The sequence below is a fragment of the Rhea americana genome, unplaced genomic scaffold (assembly GCF_003343005.1).
Source record: "Rhea americana isolate MKP2758 unplaced genomic scaffold, rheAme1 scaffold_1, whole genome shotgun sequence".
In the NCBI taxonomy this organism is placed as follows: domain Eukaryota; kingdom Metazoa; phylum Chordata; class Aves; order Rheiformes; family Rheidae; genus Rhea; species Rhea americana.
In genome coordinates, this window is record NW_028185038.1 from 3,455,582 (window position 1) to 3,476,815 (window position 21,234).

General features: G+C 36.9%; 1 protein-coding gene across 2 annotated transcripts in view; it reads left to right on the top strand.

Moving 5' to 3' along the window:
- CERK (ceramide kinase) overlaps positions 1 to 21,234 on the top strand; it is a 70,709-nt gene that overhangs the window by 4,662 nt on the left and 44,813 nt on the right. The window contains exons 2-3 of one of the 2 annotated variants that reach the window (XM_085326309.1): positions 3,585 to 4,096; positions 5,315 to 5,387. In XM_085326309.1, the coding sequence (XP_085182435.1) occupies positions 4,046 to 4,096; positions 5,315 to 5,387 (124 nt within the window). In that variant the 5' untranslated portion in view covers positions 3,585 to 4,045. The remainder of the gene's footprint in view (positions 1 to 3,584; positions 4,097 to 5,314; positions 5,388 to 21,234) is intronic. The other variant, XM_085326300.1, reaches the window with a different exon arrangement.

The window sequence follows — 21,234 nt, forward strand, 5'->3', positions numbered from 1 at the left end:
GTGGGTAGGTTTAAAAATCTGTCATTCGCTAAAATATTAATAACAATGTTCATGTTTACAATTAATGCATTTTTTAGATGAAGATTGTTTCTTTTCATCTGTGTTACTTCACTTTTCTCAACTGCTAATATGATAGTTTCTATTGACTAGTAACATCGAACAGCACATTGTGTTCCAGGGAAGCATTATCTTGCTGACATTGCAGTAAATGAAACTGCTCTTTCCTGCACTCTCATGCAATGTGTGTTTGAGGCTTAAAATGATTCAAGGGAGGATGCTTTATTAGTGGAAGTCTTGAGTGGAGGGAATAGAAGCTGGCAAATGTACTCTTTTCAACGTTCTTCTGGTTCCCTGAGATTCCACCCTTTTATACCTTCAGTACATACAGTTAAAGTTTTAAATACAGGATTGCAGTATAACAGAATTTCAAACAAGTGAATTAAATCAATGAATTTTTGACTCTGAGACACGATAGTCACCTTCTGTTAGTAGAAGATGGGGTCTATTATTATTATTATTATTACACAATTCAAATCAGTTTCAAAACTGAAAATTTACCTTGCTATCAGAACAAGGTACAGAGCTAAAACAAAATCATTGTACCATTAGTTGATTCTTCCTGAGGCTAAAAGATACAATCAAGTTCTTCAGAGAGCTTAAAAGGCTTCTGCTTCTGCTTAAGCAGAAGATCTGCTTAATATCTGCTTGATTAGGAAACAGACAATAGCATTTCTGTAAGGTCAATGAGAGGAAGCAATGTATTTGAACAGATAGAATCACTTTCTTTCATAGTCTTAAAGAATAGAAGAAATGCCTAATAACATTTAAATCTAAAAACTAGATATTAAATAGGGCAGAATTTAAAACATGGATGTCTGGAGGTTTTTTCCTACATCTGTAAATGAGCATTTTTTTATATCTCACCTGTGATTAATTGGAATACAAAACCAGATTTGGGGACATAATATGACAGAGAATAAGACTCTCATATCCCTTAGGTTTCTTCTAAAAACTTGAGTCTTACCTTGATAAATGGCCTCTTTTTTCTTCTCAAGTTTCATTGCAGAGTATTTTCTGAGGAAGTACCTGAAACAAAGCAAGGGTTGAGTTATTCTGTGAATCAAACAAAATCAGCATCTAGGTTCAGCACCTAAATCAATGCTTTGGTTTAAACTCTTGTTTTTGGACACTTTGGTTCTAATGGACAACTTCCTCTCAAATTTCAGAAAATGTGCCAGGCATGGGGAGAAGTTTTCTGATCATTATTTGCTCTTTGGCTATCCTGCAGTTACTGTAATTGCTGATACAGATGTGGGCTGGCCTGTGTTATATAAAACCTATGATGAATTTGCATGTAGACTTTATCCTTTGAACCTTCTTCAGTATTGGAAATCTACAGTTTTTAAGTACTTTAAAAAGAAGTCATGTTTCTCCTTCTTGGATCTCAAGTCTTCTCACGTACTGAAGAGGAATGGAGACATGCTACAACATTGAAATTTTTGTTTTGATCTTCAGAAGATATTTCTGTATGTTAAAATGAGTAGAAACTTTTGAAATTCATTTTGTAGTTAGTTTTTCCTTGGACATCTATACCTAATTTAAATCTACCAGAGACTTCTCATTTTATCCCTCAAACCCAAGCTTTCTCAGGCCTTTCATGTCTGTGTGTAGGATTAGTTCTTGTTGCTGTTCCCTGAGTACTGCAAAGCCTTTACTATGCTATTCAGCCACTTTTCTCTCCCAATTAATTTCTCGTTGATCCAATTGTATATTAAAAGGTAATTAAGTCTCACTGTTTCCTTTTTAATCCATTTCTGAGTTTCTCTAACAGTTGAAACTGTTAGAAACTTACACTGAAAACAGTCCCCTTCTCCTTTTTTTAGTGTCCCACACACTTTCAGAACTGAAACCCCATTAAAATAACTCCTTGAGAAAATGATTAGTGGATATAGTGTGTTCAAATAGTTTAGAGGGAATGATAAATCCAGGGTAGCATAAATACTCACAGTTGGCCTTGTAGTATGTTAAGAGTTATCACTTCAAAAAGTGTCTTTAGTATAGTTATTATTCAAGTGAATTATATCAATATCATGGGTTTTTTGTTAAAAAGGAAGAGAATACCTCTAAAGTAACAAATTATGTTTATGTTAGCTGTCCTTAATTGTTCCTTGTTCCTTGATTTTTTTATTGCTGTTTTTTGTTTATGTTCTTGTTTTAGAGCAAATGTAAGAGTGATGAGTGTAATGAACATAAGGCAGTAGGAGTTCTAGTAACAGGATCCTTCCAGCGTGCTTTTCAGTAGTAAATATTGAGTGCTATTTCAGTTATATTGTTGGATGAGCACCCATTTTACTAGTAGAAGTATTGGAAAGAAGTATGATTTATTAACAGAACAGTTGACAGCTTGGTGAAAAAGATGTAAGAAAGATATAAAATAAGAAAAATAAAAAAGGCAATAGGCACAAACTGAAATACAGGAATTTCCACCTGAACATTAGGAAAAACTTCTTCACTGTGAGAGTGACAGAGCACTGGAACAAGTTGCCCAGAGAGGTTGTGGAGTCTCCTTCTCTGGAAGTATTCAAAACCTGCTGGATGCAATCCTGTGCAACAATGCTCCAGGTGACCCTGCTTGGGCAGGGGGGTTGGAYTAGATGATCTCCAGAGGTTCCTTCCAACCTCAACCATTCTGTGATTCTGTGAAAATTATAGTGCAAATAAAGTAACAGTAATATCAGGATATTTAGGTGAAAATCATCATGAGATTTATTGGATAAAGTAACGAAGTAATTTATTATACATTTGGGTTTTTTTTAAGCTTTGCTGCTCTTTCTACAGGAGGATAGCATACCATTAACACTTTGTTAATGGACTGGATTTACAAAGCACTCACTGGTTGAGGATGATAAAATGTTTTTCCAATTTTAGATATTTTGCTGTAATTGGATGAAAATCAAGACCTGTATAATGCTGTACTTTTTGCTTGAAGTTCAATATTGCTACTTTTTAGAAAGGAGTGGAGAACAGTAGTAGTTTTTTTGCTAAGGAGAAAAAAGAAAACAGCTTAAGATAAAAAATGAGAGCAAGAATGAAATGTTTCACTATTCATGTAACTTTCTTGTATAACACAACATGCCCATCATCCTGTAAAGTAATAAAAGAAAGATCAGCTTAGCTTCTGCCTTGAAATGAAAATTTGCAATTACACTTGAGTTATCTAGACAGTTGTTTCCAGTCTGGCAATCTTAACTCAAGAAATGAATTAAGAATACTGATATAAGACCACCAGTTTCCCAGAGTTTTTAGGAGAGGATGATAGGGAAATCTCATACAGCTTCTCAGAAGTGAAAATCATTCTAAAAAGAAAGCATTTAAAGGATTAATCTCTCACTGTGAAACTACAGTGTCAATAATTCTGRTATGCATAGTTATTAAAATAAGATTTCAAAAGTAGCTGAAGGAAATAAATATGCTATGCATCATTTTTCGAGAATCTAACTCTGAAAATTAGCCATCAGCTGCAGAAAGGAACAATACTAAAATACAAATCAAGCTTGAAAACCTCTGTGTTTCCTTCCTTTTAGGTTTTGTTTTGAGAGAGGAAGATGCAGAGGGAGATGACATCTCATTTTGCACACCCTTTAAGAAGTCAAGAATTTTTTCAAATGAAAAGTGTTTTATAAATAACACGACAAATACTTCAGGACACATCGATGAAAGTTTTGCTCCTACATTAATAACAATGTTAGAGTTATCTATATGACTAATATCAAACTGATTCCATTACGTCTTTACTGTCTCTGATAAATGAATTTTTAAAATTAATTTGTACGTAGCAGGCTTCTGCTTGGATCAATTCTTAGATAATGCTGGCCAACATTCTTATTAATGCTCTAAAAATTCAGACTCACTGATGATATACATTTGTAGGTGGCAGAAATTTAGAGCAGTAAGTAATGATGATGCCAATCACTACGAAAGAAAGTAGCAGAGTCATAACAAGATTTAATGTCTGGAAATTGATAACAGAACAAGCCAAAGGGAAATGCCATCTAAAGCAATTGCAGCACACAGGAGCAGATGCAGCAACTTCTCCGTAAGTCAAGTTCTTTAAATCAGGACAGGATGTCTTGCTGATAGTTCAGCTACATACAAATGATTGGGCTTGATTGGGGGTTTTTACTGTGTGAAAATATATGTTCTTTATGCAGAGTATCAGAGGAGATGATCGTAACAGTTCCCCTGGCTACAAAACCTATGAATTGCTGTAAAGACTATTCCCTTCTGAATCTCTCCTCGTTACTCATCTCTCTTTTAGCGTTTATTACTCGAACTCTCTACAACAGAAAAATATTACATATCAAACATTACATTATTTTATATATTAGATATGTGTATGTGCATATTAGATATAGAAATCTAGTTTTATATAAAAATCAAACTGAAATATGGTTTTGTTGGTGTATCACCAAGAACTGTGATTTTTTATTCATGGCAAGAAGAAATTTAATGGAACAAATGTATTTAAATTGCTGTGTCTAAAAGTGAGCTTTTGTATGTTTGCGCACATGAAGGAAGAGGTCCACTGCTACATGTTTTTTTTAACCCATCTAAGATCTAAATTGCTGTCTGGTAATGTGCTGTTGTCTCTTTCAGTGAGAAGTCAGGAGGTGAGGCTCCTGTAATACACCTCACGTTAGGTGGAATGAATCAGGGCCTTTTCCTTAGGAAAATGTAATTTTTGTGCCCAGATAGTTTCTTCAGAGCTCTTGAATAATTAGCCAGTTGAAGTGTGAGCATATGTGAGCAGTGAAGGAATAAATCACCACCGCAGCTGCTATTTAAGTTCTTTACAGTATTCCAATTTTCTGTCTGTTACGGACTGCACGATGCTAGAAAATGTCTACTTTATTTCAATGCTAATAGTTGGCAGCATGCACAAAATCAGTCATACTAATGAGAAAAGTATTATTGTAGAGAAATAGCAGTCAGTTTCCATCTAGTACTTAGAAACAATGGATCTAGGATAAAACTGACTTCAGTAGGTTGTGGTATAGGCCATGTTTGTTTTCATACCATACTTGTCTTTAGTAGTTTCAGTTTTTCAATAGCCTTTTAGTATTAAACGTTGTTTAGGAAAATCAGTTGTGTTTTATAACTCAGGAAGAAGCTTGAAGTTTCTGTGCTTTTGTTTTCACTCACTTCAAAATGTAGAAGTATTTATATGACTAAATCCTTGCTTGCATTCAGTTTCTCCTTTCTATAACATGAAGAATTGTTGGTCAGCATTGTACATCCCTTTATGTCTTTTCAGGATGGCAAAGCACATTTGGAGAGGACTGAGATGCCCTTGGCTTCAACTGAAAACATAATCATCTCAACAAGAGGTAATGCCAAGAAAAGATCGATACAGTGATGAATGGCTGCTGGCTCAAAACCAAGGTGGTATTTGATAACTACTTGGAACACTTTACAAAGCATTTTCCATGGTGTGGGATCTGATTTGTCTTTCTGCATAGGGAACTGAGTTGACTTATCAGTAAAAAATGTGTTTGTCAGCCTCGGCTAACAAGAAGCATTGCACTTTCTGTCCTGGTTAGGCTTCAGCCTTTCAATGATTTCAGTAGTGTACTCTTGAAAGAAGTACTTCAGATACCAACAGTGAAATTCACTGGGGAAGTGAGGAAAAACTTCAGCCTTTTTTTTACTGTTAACACCAGACAAGTCTAGCAGTTAGACCTGTGTCATAAGATTGTACATGCCTGGAAGCTCTGTCCTGCACAGAATGCAAGGGCTTGATTGCAAAAGTATACTGTGTCTGTGCTCTAATCATTCCATTCATCCCAGTTAGCTTCCATGGCAAATTTCAGTGCCAGTGCTATCAACCATGTTCGCCTCCAGATCAGGGTTCTTTAGAGCTGAAGTGCTCTCAGTCGAATAGAATTGTCTAAGGAACAAGCCTAAGAAGAGATTAGACTTGTCTGAATTGCTAAAAGAATGTTGCTCTGGATAATATCTTAACTAGCCTACAGTGATCGAGGATTATGCAACTAACGAGTAAAATGAATTAAAACAAGAGCTGGTCAAACTATTTACGTTTTCTATCCTCCCCATGAAGAGAGAGATGGTTTTAGCAGACAGGCTATGTGGAGGTCCTGTAGCTCCTTATGAACAGCCTGTCATCCAACGGGGAAACACCGCACTGCTAAACATTGTAGCTTCATTTAACCCTGCCGTTGGCCCAAGTAGCCAAATTTGAGAATTTAGATGTCCAAAAAATAATTACTTTGTGAAGGATTTTTTTAATTTTTAATGGAAGAGGAAAGTAATGACTCCATTAACCTTTTAAAAATTAGAAGAAAAAAAGAGGGCTCACTCACTTTCCATGATACAGAAAAGTGCTTATCTCTTTTGACTTCAATTGTCTGTTTATACTCTGGTTGGTAAAGATTCAGTGCAGTTCTGAACTGTTTTAATAAATAGAAGTTGCTCATTGGTGGTATCAGAGGAAACAGATAYTTGCCTTGATGGGAGGCAAGCTCAGTAATATCAGATCATTTAATGCTTCTATCATACTTATTCAGCTCAAATACATCAAAAATGCTTCCCAGATTTTCTTCTGAGTTCTGAGTTGCTCAAAACCGGGAAGAATTTGTGTCCATACTACCTTAATTTAACAGCTAGACACTGCAAATTGGGTACCATACTTGAAATATTAGTTAAAACATTCAGATTGTAAAAGCTTCAAAACCATTGGCAAAAATATTGATTCACCTAATTTTATTCATACCTGAACAATGCAAAACCTGCTTTTAGTATGTAAATGACAGTGTTCTCCACATCTGGAATGCAAGRGCAACATGACCATTCACGTCACCTGAAAGAATTACACAGTATTTGTCTGCTATTTCACTTTTTTCCACAATTAAGTCAAATGATCTTTTCCTTTGGCTGAAGAAACAGGTAATTTGTCAGTGCTGTTRTGAAAATCCTTTCATAGCATCCGTCTGCTCTTGTAAACTTAGTGGCATTGTTCATCTCTTTCATAGCAAGGAAACAGGATTGATATCTGAGAGATCTTTTACAAGACTAGAAGTCCTGGAGAAATGAGCCAGCAGTATGCATCTTTAGTGCTCTGCATGTTTAACCTTCGACACACCCTTTCTTTCCACTAGCCCTTCTGCCACCTACTCATTTAAATTGCATTGCCATGGATTTTTCTCTACCAAGTACTCCTCAGTATCACACATAGACAACGCCTGGGGGAAAGGGAAACTAGGTGGGAGGGTTTCATGCTGCTCTGAAGAACACTGACTTTTATGAACATTCTTCATACAGATGTCCTGCTTTCTACAGATCAAAGCCACTCTCTGTCTGAAACATTCTGAGAACTTTCACAGCAGCCAAAAAAATAGTCTTCTGTGCTTTTGAGAGTTGACTGGGCTTCATTACTTGGCCTTTTTGTGTTATAATTAGTCTGCTTCGTTTATTCTGTATTATGCAATAAAGTGAACCCTTATTATTGCATAACTTCTTAAGTGGTGCTATCATATTCTTAGCTGTCAATGTTTTCTTTCCTCTAACCAGCCACAACAAAAAAATTCTCGTTATCATCCCTCATGCAAAAGTATTATCAAAGCCCAGTGATTCTAGTTTTCTATGTATGATTTTTCCTTTTGGAATGAAGGGCACAGATCAGGAGAGTTCCACTTGCAGAGGAAGAGACAGGGCCTTCCTCGTCACCAGTATTTTCTTATCCAATACACTAAACAGGGTTTTGCAGATATTGTTAATGCCTCTTCAAGAAAAAAGAGCAAGCAGTTTCCCTTGAGGTTGCTATTATTAGCTCATTGAGATTATAATGAGAGGTCTCTCTGGAGTCTGCCAGCAAGACTGTTGTTAGAGCAGATGAGTTGGCACTGCTCAGCACTGCCATGTTTTGGTAATCTCATTCTTGAAGATTATCCTTTGCAGCATGTCTAGGCATCAGTCAGCTGAAGAGCAAAGAATTCTGGCATGATGTTTGAACTTTTGTGTGTGTGTCAGCATGACCACTGAGCAGTTACTGTGAACCTGAATTCTTGGAACCTACCTGTTTTGAGAATAGCATTAGTGTATTAGGAGGCAGAGTCTGTTTTTTAAAGTTACTGCAACATTGAACATCACCATCATTGAAAAGTGATAATCTGAGAAAAAAGAAAAACGACCCTTCATGAAGTTTGAAAAACATATCCTACTGCCCCACATTGAGAAGTTATGTGTAAGTGGAGGGATCAGAGAGGAATTTATGCTTGAGAGAAGTATGGAAATTTCAGCATGCTTGCTTACCTATTTTTTTAAGATATTTTGTCAATTCATATCTTCCCTGTATTTGCTTCCTGAGGTTTAACAACAAAATATTGACTTAAAAAGGATTCATCCTAATCCCAGTGCTATGCTAGTTGGACCCATACAAACCCATGTAACAGCTGCTTGAGTGGCAGCAGTAAAAATTGTGCCAAACATATTCAAATATATTTTACTTTTGAGATATGCAGTGCTGCAGGAATATTGGCAGATGGCCTCCAGTATTTGAAATCTGAGGAAATTCCCACTGGGCCTGAAACCAAAATACTTTTTCTGCAACCATTTGATTGGCTTTTATTTTTGTAGTGTTTTAAAAGGCTTTTGGTTTGCAGTCTCCCACTGTGTAGGAATCCAGCTGAGCTGCTTCACAGAGTGCTGTTCAGTTCTGCTTGGTTGTAAATACAATTCAGCCACTCCCAGTTGTGTTCCGCCCACTTACAGCAATGATTAATTTCGTCTTAAGACTTCAATATAAAAGTAATCTGCACTGAGTGATGTGCAGCACTTCTTTTCCTTTTGTTACATTTTTTAGTATCAAGGTGCTGAATGCTTGCTTTTTTCTCTTTAGAAGTTTTAGAAATATAAAGTCTTTAGAACTGAGCTGAAAACGAATAGGCTGAAAAATGTTTTTCTATGTAAGAGGAAGTTTTTAAACTATTTAAACACTACTTGTTGTGTATTAATTAATATATAATAAAAAGGCATTTGTAAAAGCTGAGTAAAAACTGCTTTTCCTCTTGATTATCTTTCATAAGCTTAGTATTTCTATATGTATGTGTTTATTGTAAGCCAGACCCAAGGTACTTTAAGGTAACGCATAATAATGCCAGTAACAGCTAAAAATGTTGACTGTAGATTGCAAGGTTGTAAAGCGCAGGCACACCCAACATTTTCAATGTTTGTTCAAAATCAATATGGGTGCCAAAGGTAGCATCCTCCATACACGCTTCTCATGGCAACTACTGCGGTTCAAACTAGTGCCCAACCATATATAGAAGTCAACATCAATGCAGCCTGAAGAATGAATAAGTATAATCATTAAATAGCATTTGTGCTGAATCAGCAAAGTTGTTTAGTAGTTCTTGGGTAAAGATTTTCATCAGCTTTTCTTTAGGATTTGTCATGCAGGAAAGATCCTAGAATATTGTAATAAAAGAAAGCAAGCTTCTGTAATTGAAACATGTTCTGACAAACCACAAAAGTATTCTTAAATTAGCATCATTTCGCATCTAAGAGAAGTATCTTATCATCTATTGAACATTCATTGATTTTATCAAAGCTTTTGCTGTAGTAAGCTGATTATGAATTGCTGAAGTGAGCTGGACTTTGAATCGTCATAGAAAGACCTAAGTGAGAAAGCTTCCCGCCTACCCAATCAAAGTCAGTAGAATTCCAAGCTAACCATTTCCCATCAAGTAATAGTAACAAATAAGATTGTACTTAGGATCTGTTTATGCTGTTTTGTGTATTTCTGCTAGATAGTGCCCTAAAACAGTGTACATTGACTCCTGAACAGTTCCAGGCTGCAAGAACACATGTAAGCTGTTGATTATGCCCTACAAGTCAACTATGAAAAAAATACTCAGCTGTTCATGGTCCAACTTTCTTCTTCTACAATCAGTTTTCAAATATTGGTGATTCCAAGGAAAACTTAAGATTATGTGCTAACAAAGAAAAAGCATAATTCCTTCCAAATTCATTGATATAAATGAATTTAAAGTTGATGTTCTTAATTTTGAGTATTGCATCATAGTGAAAATAACACTGTCGCAAAATTAAAGAGACGTAACACTACCATGCTTACCATACTGCTATATGACTCAGAGATTTTGAATGTGAGATATATCCACTGTTTGGAAAACTGCCAGGTTAGGATTTGTTGTACTTGCTCATAATGGAATGGCGTGATACCTGTAAGTGGACTCATTCTTCTTAATTGGGTTTGTTGAATGATTATTAAGCCATTAGGAATAAAGTCCTAGCAGTACAGGCAGATGTGGCTTGGATAAACAACACGTAAGTACCCAACCAATTCTAATACAGTTAACTGGAACATGCAGAGAGAAAGATGGTGCTAAGGTAACACTTCAAAGATACCCTAAAAGCACACTGGACTGAATGCACCCTGCCAGCTAATGTTTCTGGAGCCTTAATTCAAAAAGGTGAGTCTTCAGCACAGGGTTAAGAGTAGGCACAGGTGGTTTTAAATGATAACGTTGTGAACAAGAGAGATATTCAAGGTGAAGGATGCCATATGAGAGCAGCCTATTGGATCTACTGGTGCTGCCAACTCTAAAAATAAAAAGGTGCATGTTGTGCGTAGAACTGCACCTACCCCTTTATGGCCATAGTGTCTTTGCCTCTGAAACCATGACAATGAGGATGACTGTAATCCCATAGAATTGCTGTTYAACTAGCTGTCCATTAGAGCTTTCAATAAACAGGAAGGAAAGCTATCAGAGATTCTGTACTATCTGTAAAAATGGCATAAAAGACCATTTGAAGGTATTTGTTGTAGAAGTGGACTAATAAGCAGGTGGCAGTATGCGGTATTACTGGTGCATCAGGGGAAGAACAAGTCGTGAGATAAATTGAACATGCAAACACTGACGCAAAAGATAGYATTTTAGAGATTCAGTCCCAAGTGGCTGAATGCAAACGTTAAAGAAAGTTGGGCTGACACTGTCTGGAGTTAGCCATTCAGCACAGCACTGGCAGCCAAAGTTCGTGAAGCCTCAGACCATAAGCCATGAGCTCTCACCTCGGAGCTGGAGCCTCAGCCCAGGAGCAGCCCCGGAACCGGCTCAAGCTGGTCACCCTGGTCTATTGATTGTTTTCTAGAAGTGGAGGAAATGCGTCTAAAATGATTAGAAGTTCCTCATGGTAAAAACATTAACTCCAGGATTTAGGTGACAAGGCTCTGAGGTCTCCCCAGTAAAGAATGTTGTCAGATGTGAGGAGTGATGTTCAATGGCCTAACCTAGGTGTTCAGTACTATATCAGATGCTATAGGTTATCCAACCTAGCCGCTAGCTACTGCTTCAGAGACTGTGGGTCTCCTCTGTGGCACTTTGTGGCATCTGCTTGTCCCAAATAGACATCTGGGACACCATAAGGCCTCTCAGTTGGCAATAGGCACCTCATTTTAGGCAACAAGATCACAATCAGGGTCCAGGCCCAGACATGGACTTAAAAAAAAAAWAAAAAAGGAAAAAAAAAAAAGAAAAGTCAGACAAAAAGCTAGAGCTTTAAACAAAAAATCCCACAAATCAGACAGGTTAGAAATCCAATTAATTCCATGGCTTGGATACTCTCACAACTTTTTAATGAGTGTCCAGAAAGTACTACAAGAATAGGCTGTGGTCGAGTTTCTTTTGTGTGTGCTACCTACAAGTGCTTACGCCTTTCTAAATAGCAAGCATTTTTTTTTTTTTTTGCATTTGTAACTAATTTTAGGAGGTAGTATTCTGACACTGAATAGGCTGTATATCACTGTCTGTAAAGTAAGCAGTATTTACTGTCATATATCATATTCTCTGTACAGCGAAATAGATTACCAGAGAGAACAATGGAAGGGAAACTTTTAGCAAATGAGTTTTCAAAGATAAAGAAGTGTAACTGTGTTACTGCTTTCATTACTCTCTGATGTGTAAAGTGGTGAGGTGTTAGTGTCCTTAACGGACAATGAATCTGGAGATTCAGTAAATGCTTTTCCACTTGGCTCTGCTTGCATGCATGCAGACACTCTTTGGTCAGATAGTCTTCAGAGAGAGAAAGGAATTAATGTCTTTGTTCAGTCTTGTTTTGCCATTATTCGTGTTACTTTTTATTTAGTATTAAAAGTCATCTTGGCATTAAGTTAGTTATGTAAGAACAGTTTGTATTTCCTAACCCAGCTTCAGTCTCTATTGCTGTTGACCCTGCAATGCATATTTCTCTTGGATGCTATCAGAACCACATCCAGCATTGCCTGTCTTCTGAAACAGTGAAGTGTGAGTGGGGTTTTTGTGTTGGGGAAAGAGGAAAATCGTAAGTTTTTATCTCCTTCCATTCATGTTTTCTTTGTAGTTCACAGTGTCAGCCTCTCTTGAGCCTGTGGTTGGGTTTTCTGTTTTTACTGGGAAAGTCCATAGAGCACATCTCTGTTTCTGTTTCCTCACTTCCTCGCAGCGTTTCAAAATGCTTCCTTCCAAAACCAGATTGATTTGTGATGTTGAGATAATCCACCATATGGTATAAAGGGTAAATCACACATGTTTTCTCTGTAGCCAGTGATTGCTGGCTGTGGAAGGCATACATAGTATTACATTAGTTGCTGTCCAAGAATTCTAGTCATAGCTTCAAGATTTACTAGAAACAGCAAGAGAAATAAAATTTTGTTCATTTTAGACTGAATATTCAGTTCATCTCAGTATTTCTCTGATTTCTAATACATTAGCTGTTTCTGCCCTTCATAAGTTTATTTTATACCTATTCTACAATGACAGAAGAGGAAGTTTCTAATAGCTAAATCCATTATGAATGTCCTACTAGTTCAAGTCTCAAGCATTTGTTTTTCTAGTCAAGGCAAAGAATTTACCATTAGCAATGTAATTTTGTTTCCTGATAGTTTGTTTTTATGGGTACAACCATAAAAGCAATTGGTTTGTATGGTTTACACTCAGGTTCTTTTTCAAAACATTGATTATTCCTAATTGTCATCTTTTAGCTACATCAATTTATAATTACATCTTTCAGTGTCATGATTTTTGCAAAACTGTTCACGCTAAGCAGTATGGAGACAGTTTGGGCATGACTGATTTTTCAAAGCATTGCAGTAGAGTTTGGTTCATAGTTCTGACTAAAGGAGCTGGTTGACTGAAACCCTGTGCAAATTTTTGAAAATGTATCGCTTTCATCAAAATCTACAATTTCTGTAACTTGCATTTAGAATAACACAGAGATTATAAGATGTTGTGCTCCCAATTAATTTGTCAGCTACCCTGCTACACAAGCAGATCACAAATGTTTATATGGCACACCTCAGTCTTTGAATTTTATTTTCAGTATATTCAGAACTATTCCCAGGGTGACAGGCTTCCTTTTGAACAGCTGTAAGTCAGGTACAGCAAAGTTTCTCAAATGTGTTTGCTTGCTACAATTAAATATTTAGCCTCTCTTATGAAAAGATCCTTTTCATTTTCCATTGCCCTCTTGCTCTCTTGTGCATACCTGTATCTGAATTTATATTCTGTTCTTAGTTTTCCTTCTAGTTCTGACATCAGATAATGATAAAGAGAAGAAGCCTATTCAACATGCATGCTGAGATGTCAAAAGGCAAGGTGCAGAAATAGCTCTTTGTAAATTTTATGCAAAATATGGGCATGTATTTGCATTCCAGTATCACTGATTCAGACAACTTCATCCCAGCTATCATCATCTTTACTGTAGTATTCAGTTGAAACACAATCAAAGTGAAAATTACTCTGTTCAAACCAACTACTTCAATCTATCTTTGATCTGATTGTTCATGATCTCACTCTTTGAGAGTTTATTCTGCATTTCTTAAGTTTATACTGTTCTTTTAAAATAAGATACAGTACTAACCACAGAACGTTATTTTATTGATTCACGTGAATTCATTCAAACCAGTTCCAAACAGACAGTTCACCAGCACTTAAAGACAAAAGAAAATCCTTCCTTCTTCTGCCTTAAATTCCTAAACACAACTTTAAAAGAATCTATACCCATGATCTTTGTCTTACAAAGGCAGACGTTCTTAAAATACATCTTTATGCACCTATAATCTTTCTAATTAAATAATCAGAAGACTGATGAGACAAAGAAAGCCTAAATATTTTGCATTTCATATATTCTCTTCTCTGAATTTTGTTCATATCAGTGTATTGTATAAGATTCTTTTTTCTTTGGGTGAAACTGAGATGGTGAGATAGAATGGAAATGTGAAACTATAAATTTCTTGAGTATAAACCATGAATTTTTCAACAGAGGAACTTTCAGGAAAGTCAAGTACGAGTGATCCAAGGGTATTTCAAACTGACGGTGTTCACAAAGAAGATGGAGTTTAATGCATCTTACTAATTTTTTCAGTTTAGACAAATGTCTTTGCCCTTCTGAACATCATTTTTCCTCAAATAATAACTGTACTATTTGTTAAATATTGGATACATCTTAACATACACTCTGCTCTTGTAAGAGGATAAACCTCAAGATCCATCCTCAGCTGAAATTAATTGCAGTTCTGGGAATGTGCTGAAGAAAGCATGAGCTTGCAAAAACTCGTGTCAAAAGTGGATTTCTTCCACAGTACTGAGAGTCTGATGTGAATATTTCAGTATTTCATGTTACATCTGATAGGTGATAAGCTCCAAAGAACAAAAAAAAATGACTGAAGCATTGAAGAACCTTGCAAAACCAAGAAGGGAGCAGGAAGACTTGTTGGTATTTGGTGGTTAAGCATTTCAGTTGCTTCTGGGTGAGCTCAGTCTAGCTATAATCCTAGGTGTGATTGCCTTTTTAGTGAGAAGCACAGTTACAGCATCACTGTCACTCTGGTGATTAGGAGAGGAAAACAGCTGAAAATTATTTTAAATTAAAATACAAATTATGTTTATGTTTTCATCTAATTCAGTGTGTATCGACTAGAGTTTCAATCTTGGCAGCTATGCAGAGTCAAAAGGTTTTTTAAAGAATGTATAATTTTTACATTCTGTACATTTTTGTGCTTTTTATGTCTTCCGAGTTATTAATGTAGCATTTACAGACCGTAGATATGTTCACTGATTCATTTAAAATGAAGCGATTTGAGTTTCTTGGATGATACTCCTGGTCAGATAATTTTTATTTTGCTGTACTGAAGATGATAAAGACCGCAGGTGCTGCCTACACAGATGTTTCCATGGTTGTCTAAGAAAATACTATGTATGTTTTTATGTGTTAGGTTAATTAGTCCAACTAAGCATATCTTAGGTAATAGCTCATCTAGAGCATCTTGCGAAATATTGGGAGTGTGCTTCTCATATATGCCTATTTGCTGGTGTTGATAATCTTATTATCTGTATTTTTATTTAGTTCCTGTGTTGTTATTAAGGATATCTAGAACTGACAGAAGTAAATTATATTTTGCAGTGTAATGTGTTTTTTAATATTGAAATTGTTTTTTTTTTTTTCCAAATCCATTTCATTAGTGGATTATTATAAATCTTAATTAAAGCTCTTTCTAGATTTTCCTCTTCTTTTTCAGTGAATCTTGCTTCTTGTTTGGCTCACATTCTCTTTGGGAAGGGGCTGTGTTTACTGCTTCCTTAGTCTGTGTGATTTTTTTTCTTTGCTCTCCTTTTGGCTGGAGTGTTGATTAGTAGTTTTGCAGTGCATTCTGTTAAGCGTAGCATCAAAATACTCCCCTTCATCTTAAATGAAAGAGCAGTATTACTTTTGTTTGTGAAGGCCACACTGGCTGATATAATTTAGAGGAGCATTAATACGGATTAGAGTTCTGCCTGCTAAAGCAGGTCACAAAAGCACAGTGGGAGAATGCTTTTCTCGAGAGAATTGAGATAGCCCAGGTAAAGTGGCTCAACTTAGAGGTCTAAAAATGATGTTAGGAGAAAAGACTTTGGTAAGGATTTTTATTCTAATAATACTTCTATCTTGAAAGTCTTCCACTTTCATGGATTGGAGCCTACACTTGAAATTTGCTACTACTGTCACCGTGGTGGGAAGAACATGCCCTGTAACTGTCTGAAAGCCCCTCCAGGCAGAGTTACAAAGCTGTAAAAAGCCTTACTTTTCTTAAAGTAAGGACAAGAGCTAGTATAATAGTATATATGTTAGAGTTTAWTATTTAACTTGATATTAGTTTGATGATAGTTTGATACCTGAACTATCAAAAATTGTCTTCCTTCCCCGGGTTACTGCCTCCTAGAGCTGTTAAGAATTGGACTGTATGTTTAGTTTTGCAGAAAAAACATGTAGGCGTGCTCCAGCCAAGGTCTGCATAGGCCTAGTAAAAAGCACGTTTCTGCAGCTTTGGTGGACTGGAGATGTCAGCAAAGCATAGTTTGCAGAAAGAAATATTTTATAACAAACGAGATAGTTGAGGGGTAGAGAGAAGAGAGAAACTTTTGGGTGTTCCAGCACTTTCTCAGTTCTGCCTCTCCACAGTTACCTTTGCCTACAAATATGGCAGGGAAAGACCCACTTTTTTAGTCATTCTTACCAGAGCAAACATTTCCTGTATACCCCCAACACACACCCTGTCATACTCAAGGCCCTCAAGAAGATAATAAATCTTAGATTCCTGCATTGATCTCTTAAACTAAGAGGAATGTGGTTCCCATTTAGCAACTGAAGACCAAAATTTTTCACTGCCAGAAACCATTACCATTCTTCCAGATATGAAATTTCTAATTTCTTTATTCCTTTGATAGAAGCGGATGGATGGGAGGRAGGTTCATAATTAAAAAAGGAATAAGGATTTCAAGATACTCAAATACTTACATGTATACCTGTAAGTGGGAGTTACAGCTATAGCAGCTTGAAACAAACCACATTTAGTATTTTTTACAGTAGCAGGTAGTTTATGCCGAGAATATGGAGACAGATTCTATCCCTTGAGGAATAGAAGATAAAGTTCTTGCTACCAGCTTCCAACCCTGCCTCTCCTGGTTCTCTAAACTTCCACAGATTGGGAATAGTATGAAATGTTTCCCTTCTCAAGAAATAATCTTCTGGATCCATTCCCACRCCCTCCAGTATGTCAGTAATTTTGCCTCAATTACCTTTTAGTTCAAATGAAAAAAAGCTGCATTCATCCTTATTGATCAGCTTTTAGAATTGTTTTTTCCAGACTGTTCCCAATAATGACTATAATTAATACTTYTATGGTATAAGCATAAAAATGCTGTAAAACAGCTTAGGTATTTTTCTAAAGAAAATGATGTCATTCTTTCCATGAGCTGCAATAATACTCCACTATTTTGTCTTTGCTGATAGCTAGGAAGAACATTAGAACACAGTATTTTGATGTGAAAATGAGCTATTTGCCTTTGTTCATTATCTTTGTCTCCTAGTTTTCATTTTCCAAAACTATTTCTGTGAACATATTTAGCCTTCAGGCATATTCATGCAATTCTAATGGGAGCTGCATATGGAGACAGATTCCATCCCTTGAGGAATACAAGATAAAGTTCTTGCTACCAGCTTCCAACCGTGCCTCTCCTGGACAGGACAGAATTTGGTTCAAAGGACAAAATTTGGTTCAAAGGTAAGTGCTTCAGTCTTCCTGAGATGCACTAAGATTGAAATCTTTAAAAATTACCAAACAGTTGTTTAGAAACTTTCTTAGTTTATCTGTTATGTCTATTGAAGAGAAGAAATATTTTTTAGTTATCAATCAACAGTGAAAAATATGCTCTAGGCGACCCTGCTTGAGCAGGGGGGTTGGACTAGATGATCTCCAGAGGTCCCTTCCAACCTCTGATTCTGTATAATATGCCAAGCAAAAAAAAAAAAAAAAAAAAAAAAAAAAAAAAAAAAAAAAAAAGATGTGATCCAGTCTTAAATTCCTAAAGCGATTAGATTAGAATTTCAATTCCACGCCAACTGTCTTAGCTGCCATTTGGACAACACTGAGTTGGTTCTCACATAAGTGCTCAAAGGGAAATACAAGGACCACCTTTATGGATTGTGAACATCCTTCTCTTCCCTTAGTGGGACTGAGCACCATTGCTGATTTTTCTAAGTTACTGAGAGGAGTCATAGGCTTGGAGCCATCTCACTGTGTCTCAGCTGACGGAAGGGCCTGGCTCTGACTAGGAGCACATGCAGTGCTGTCTCAGTAGTGTAGTGGAAGAGCTCCGTAACATGCTTGTAAGTAGCTATGTTTTCTGAAGTTCTTGATAAAAAAATCTGTGATTCCCTCTTACTTTCAACACTGAATGGAATATAGTGGCAAAATTACAGAAATTACAGTGGACTGTGATTCTTCTTTGATTTCTGGTGCAATCTTGTGGGTATTATCCAGCTTTCATTTTGGTTAAGACATTTTATGTTTTTCACTTTAGACCCTCTTAGGTAATGTTGGGCATACAATACTTTCTGCTTCTGCCAAGGGCAAACTTGATTTTCATTGTGAATAAAAATAGTTGCAAGGTCCTAATGAACTCCAAAAGAGTTGGAAGAGAGCCAGATTATTTTGACAATGGATGAACTCACTTGATCTTTCTCAAGATAAATGCAGAACTACTTTGAAATTTGGCGCAAGTTTGTAATGATTTAAATGATTAGTAATGATTAGTATTTTGTTAATGCAGGTCATCCTGAAGAACATCTGACTGCTCCTCTTGATTAAAAAGATGTACCTACTTAGAAGTACTCCTTAACTGATTGTGCACATTTTCATGTAATGATCCTGTTCAGTACAACATAAAGTTTCTCAAGTAACTACTCTTATAGAGATGAACAACCTATTATAAAATCAGACACTGGAGAGAGAAAGGTGGCTTTAAGAATTTTGTTGTTTGCTATATACAAAACAAATGGGTCATAGAGATGTTATAAACCTTGTAAATTGTAATACCTTCCTGGGCTTTTTTTTTTTTTTTCATTTGACGTTGTGAATTATACTTGTTACACAATGTATTATTGTTCCCAAGTTAACTACAGTTGTAACCCTTCTTATGGCCTCTTTTGGACCTGTAAACAAAATTGTATGTTCTTGAAACCCTCTGATTTCTTGGGGTAGAACCCTGTGATCAGCTGTCTTCAGACCAGCATTTTAGTCTATAAATCCTGCAGTTCACTAGCGTCTCTGCATCTGCAATTCTGTCTCCCTCAGTGGTAGTTAAAGGCTTATGTAATAACCAGTAAAACAATTACTGACATATACATGCCTAGTATACCAGTCATAGTCAGTCATTCTGTTGAAATGCTTTCTCTCTTTCTCAGTTTTAGCATTTTATGATTCTCTATCTTGACTGTAAACGAAAAAAGTTTTGAGCTTTATTGGCTCGAAGTGGACCTTTGCTTTCTAAAGACAGAAGCAAATTTTTATGTTCAGGGGACTATAAGAGAGTGCCAGAGCAGATCAACACACTGTTAAGAACACCTGCAAGACATTCYTATAGCAGTGCAGAGGAGCCCAAATCATAGACCAAAACCCTGTTAGGCTAAAATGTTATAAGAGCAAGGAATAAAGGGACTTCTCCTTACATAAACAAGTAGGAAATGTCAATGGGGAGTGCTAGAAGAACTAGCAGTGATGCTAATAGACTCTTAATAGACTTTCAGTAGAGCAAAAATACGTTATCAATTCTATGTTCTAACAATATGAGGCTTTAGCCTTAGCTAAGCCAAAAGGGTTGTCAAGGAAATAAGAGTGAAAGGAAGTGGTTGTATGTAAGGGCAGTAGAAAGAATGAACTTTCTACCTCTTCAGCCAACATTGAGCACAGTATAAGAATACTGATTCTTGTGACTATAGAGAATAAAAGATTAGTTTTTAGTCAGAGAAAAAACGATAACTACCTCCACTTACTGGTTTGTTTATATATATATATATATATATATGTATATATATATATAAAACAGAGCTTTGTATTAGTGATCTCTTGGCTCCTGGAGTGTGTCTGAGGTGGTAAACACTGAGACTGTTGTACTRGGAGTATCAGCATTAGACTGTGGTTTTCAAGCAGCTGTTCTGCCTTGTGTGAATAGTTGCAAACAGTGGAAATGGAATGTGGAAACCATTCCTGGCCCAAGGTCTGTACAATCCCAGTGTGGTGTAAGTGGCAAAATAGGAAGAACCAGGGAAAAAGCATTAATGACCAGTAAGCAGCGGGTTTAATAGTGGATTTTATTAGCAATAGGCTAATTTAATTTGAGCCTCAGTACAAAGAATTTCTAGGGCCAAGAACTTCACAGGTGTTTGGGGGAAGGTAAATCCAAAATGAAAAGAGCAACATAGCTGACAGGGACAAAGTGCTCCCCTGAAAACATGAAAGGCAGCTTAAAAGATAAAGCAGAGCGTATCGTGTTTTTCAAGGCCAGAGGAAAGGCTGTTGCGATAAAGTACAAGATGATGAGTATGTATGGAACAGAAAGACTGTCTTTACCTGGTAACTTGGGTGATAGTGCCTAGCTCATTTGTTTTCAGAAAACGAAATGGGAGTACAAGGTTCACAGCTCAAGTGCAGAGAGARGCTTTTCAGACCTGTGCTAGCTGTAAGCAAGCCAGCTGGCACGTCTGCCTCATGCTCTCGGAGCTGCAAAGCAATGGGCTGGGTCAGCATAGGACCTTGTCCTTGCAGAAACCAGCAGCAGGYCATAGCAGGGGCAGGGGTGAAAAGGGTTGTGACGGACCCCAAAAAGAACAGACCGGACATTTTTCTCAAAGAAAATGTCTCTACAGAAAATACTGGGAACCAGTAGGTTAGGGCAAGTTGTGAAACAGAGCAGTTGCCTGTCCCTCTTGGCCAGTATTTTGACTAAGATGCTGATGTTGTCTATAGCGATAAAGTCTGGGAACAAAGAATTGAGAGTTTAATCATACTGAATTATTGTCAGSATCTTTAAGGCATACCCCAAATTTGGGCTTCTTTAGGGAAAAGAAGGCGGAGTGGACCGTGTGGTCTGTGGGCTCATCCAGATGAACGTGGTCGTTAGGTTTTCATTGCCTTGCCGAGTTCAGCAGTACGGCGATAGCTGCTTGGATGCTCCGGCAAAATGCAGAACGGGATCTGAAAGCCTAAGTGCGTGCGTAAAAGTACGTTTCTCCGCTCCGAGTCAGTCTTTCGAAGCTGCCCTTTTCCCGGATGGGAAGACTTGGCGTTGCTGGCGCTTGCGGGGCGGCTCGCACGGGAGGGCTTGCGCGGGGCGCGGACAAAGCGGC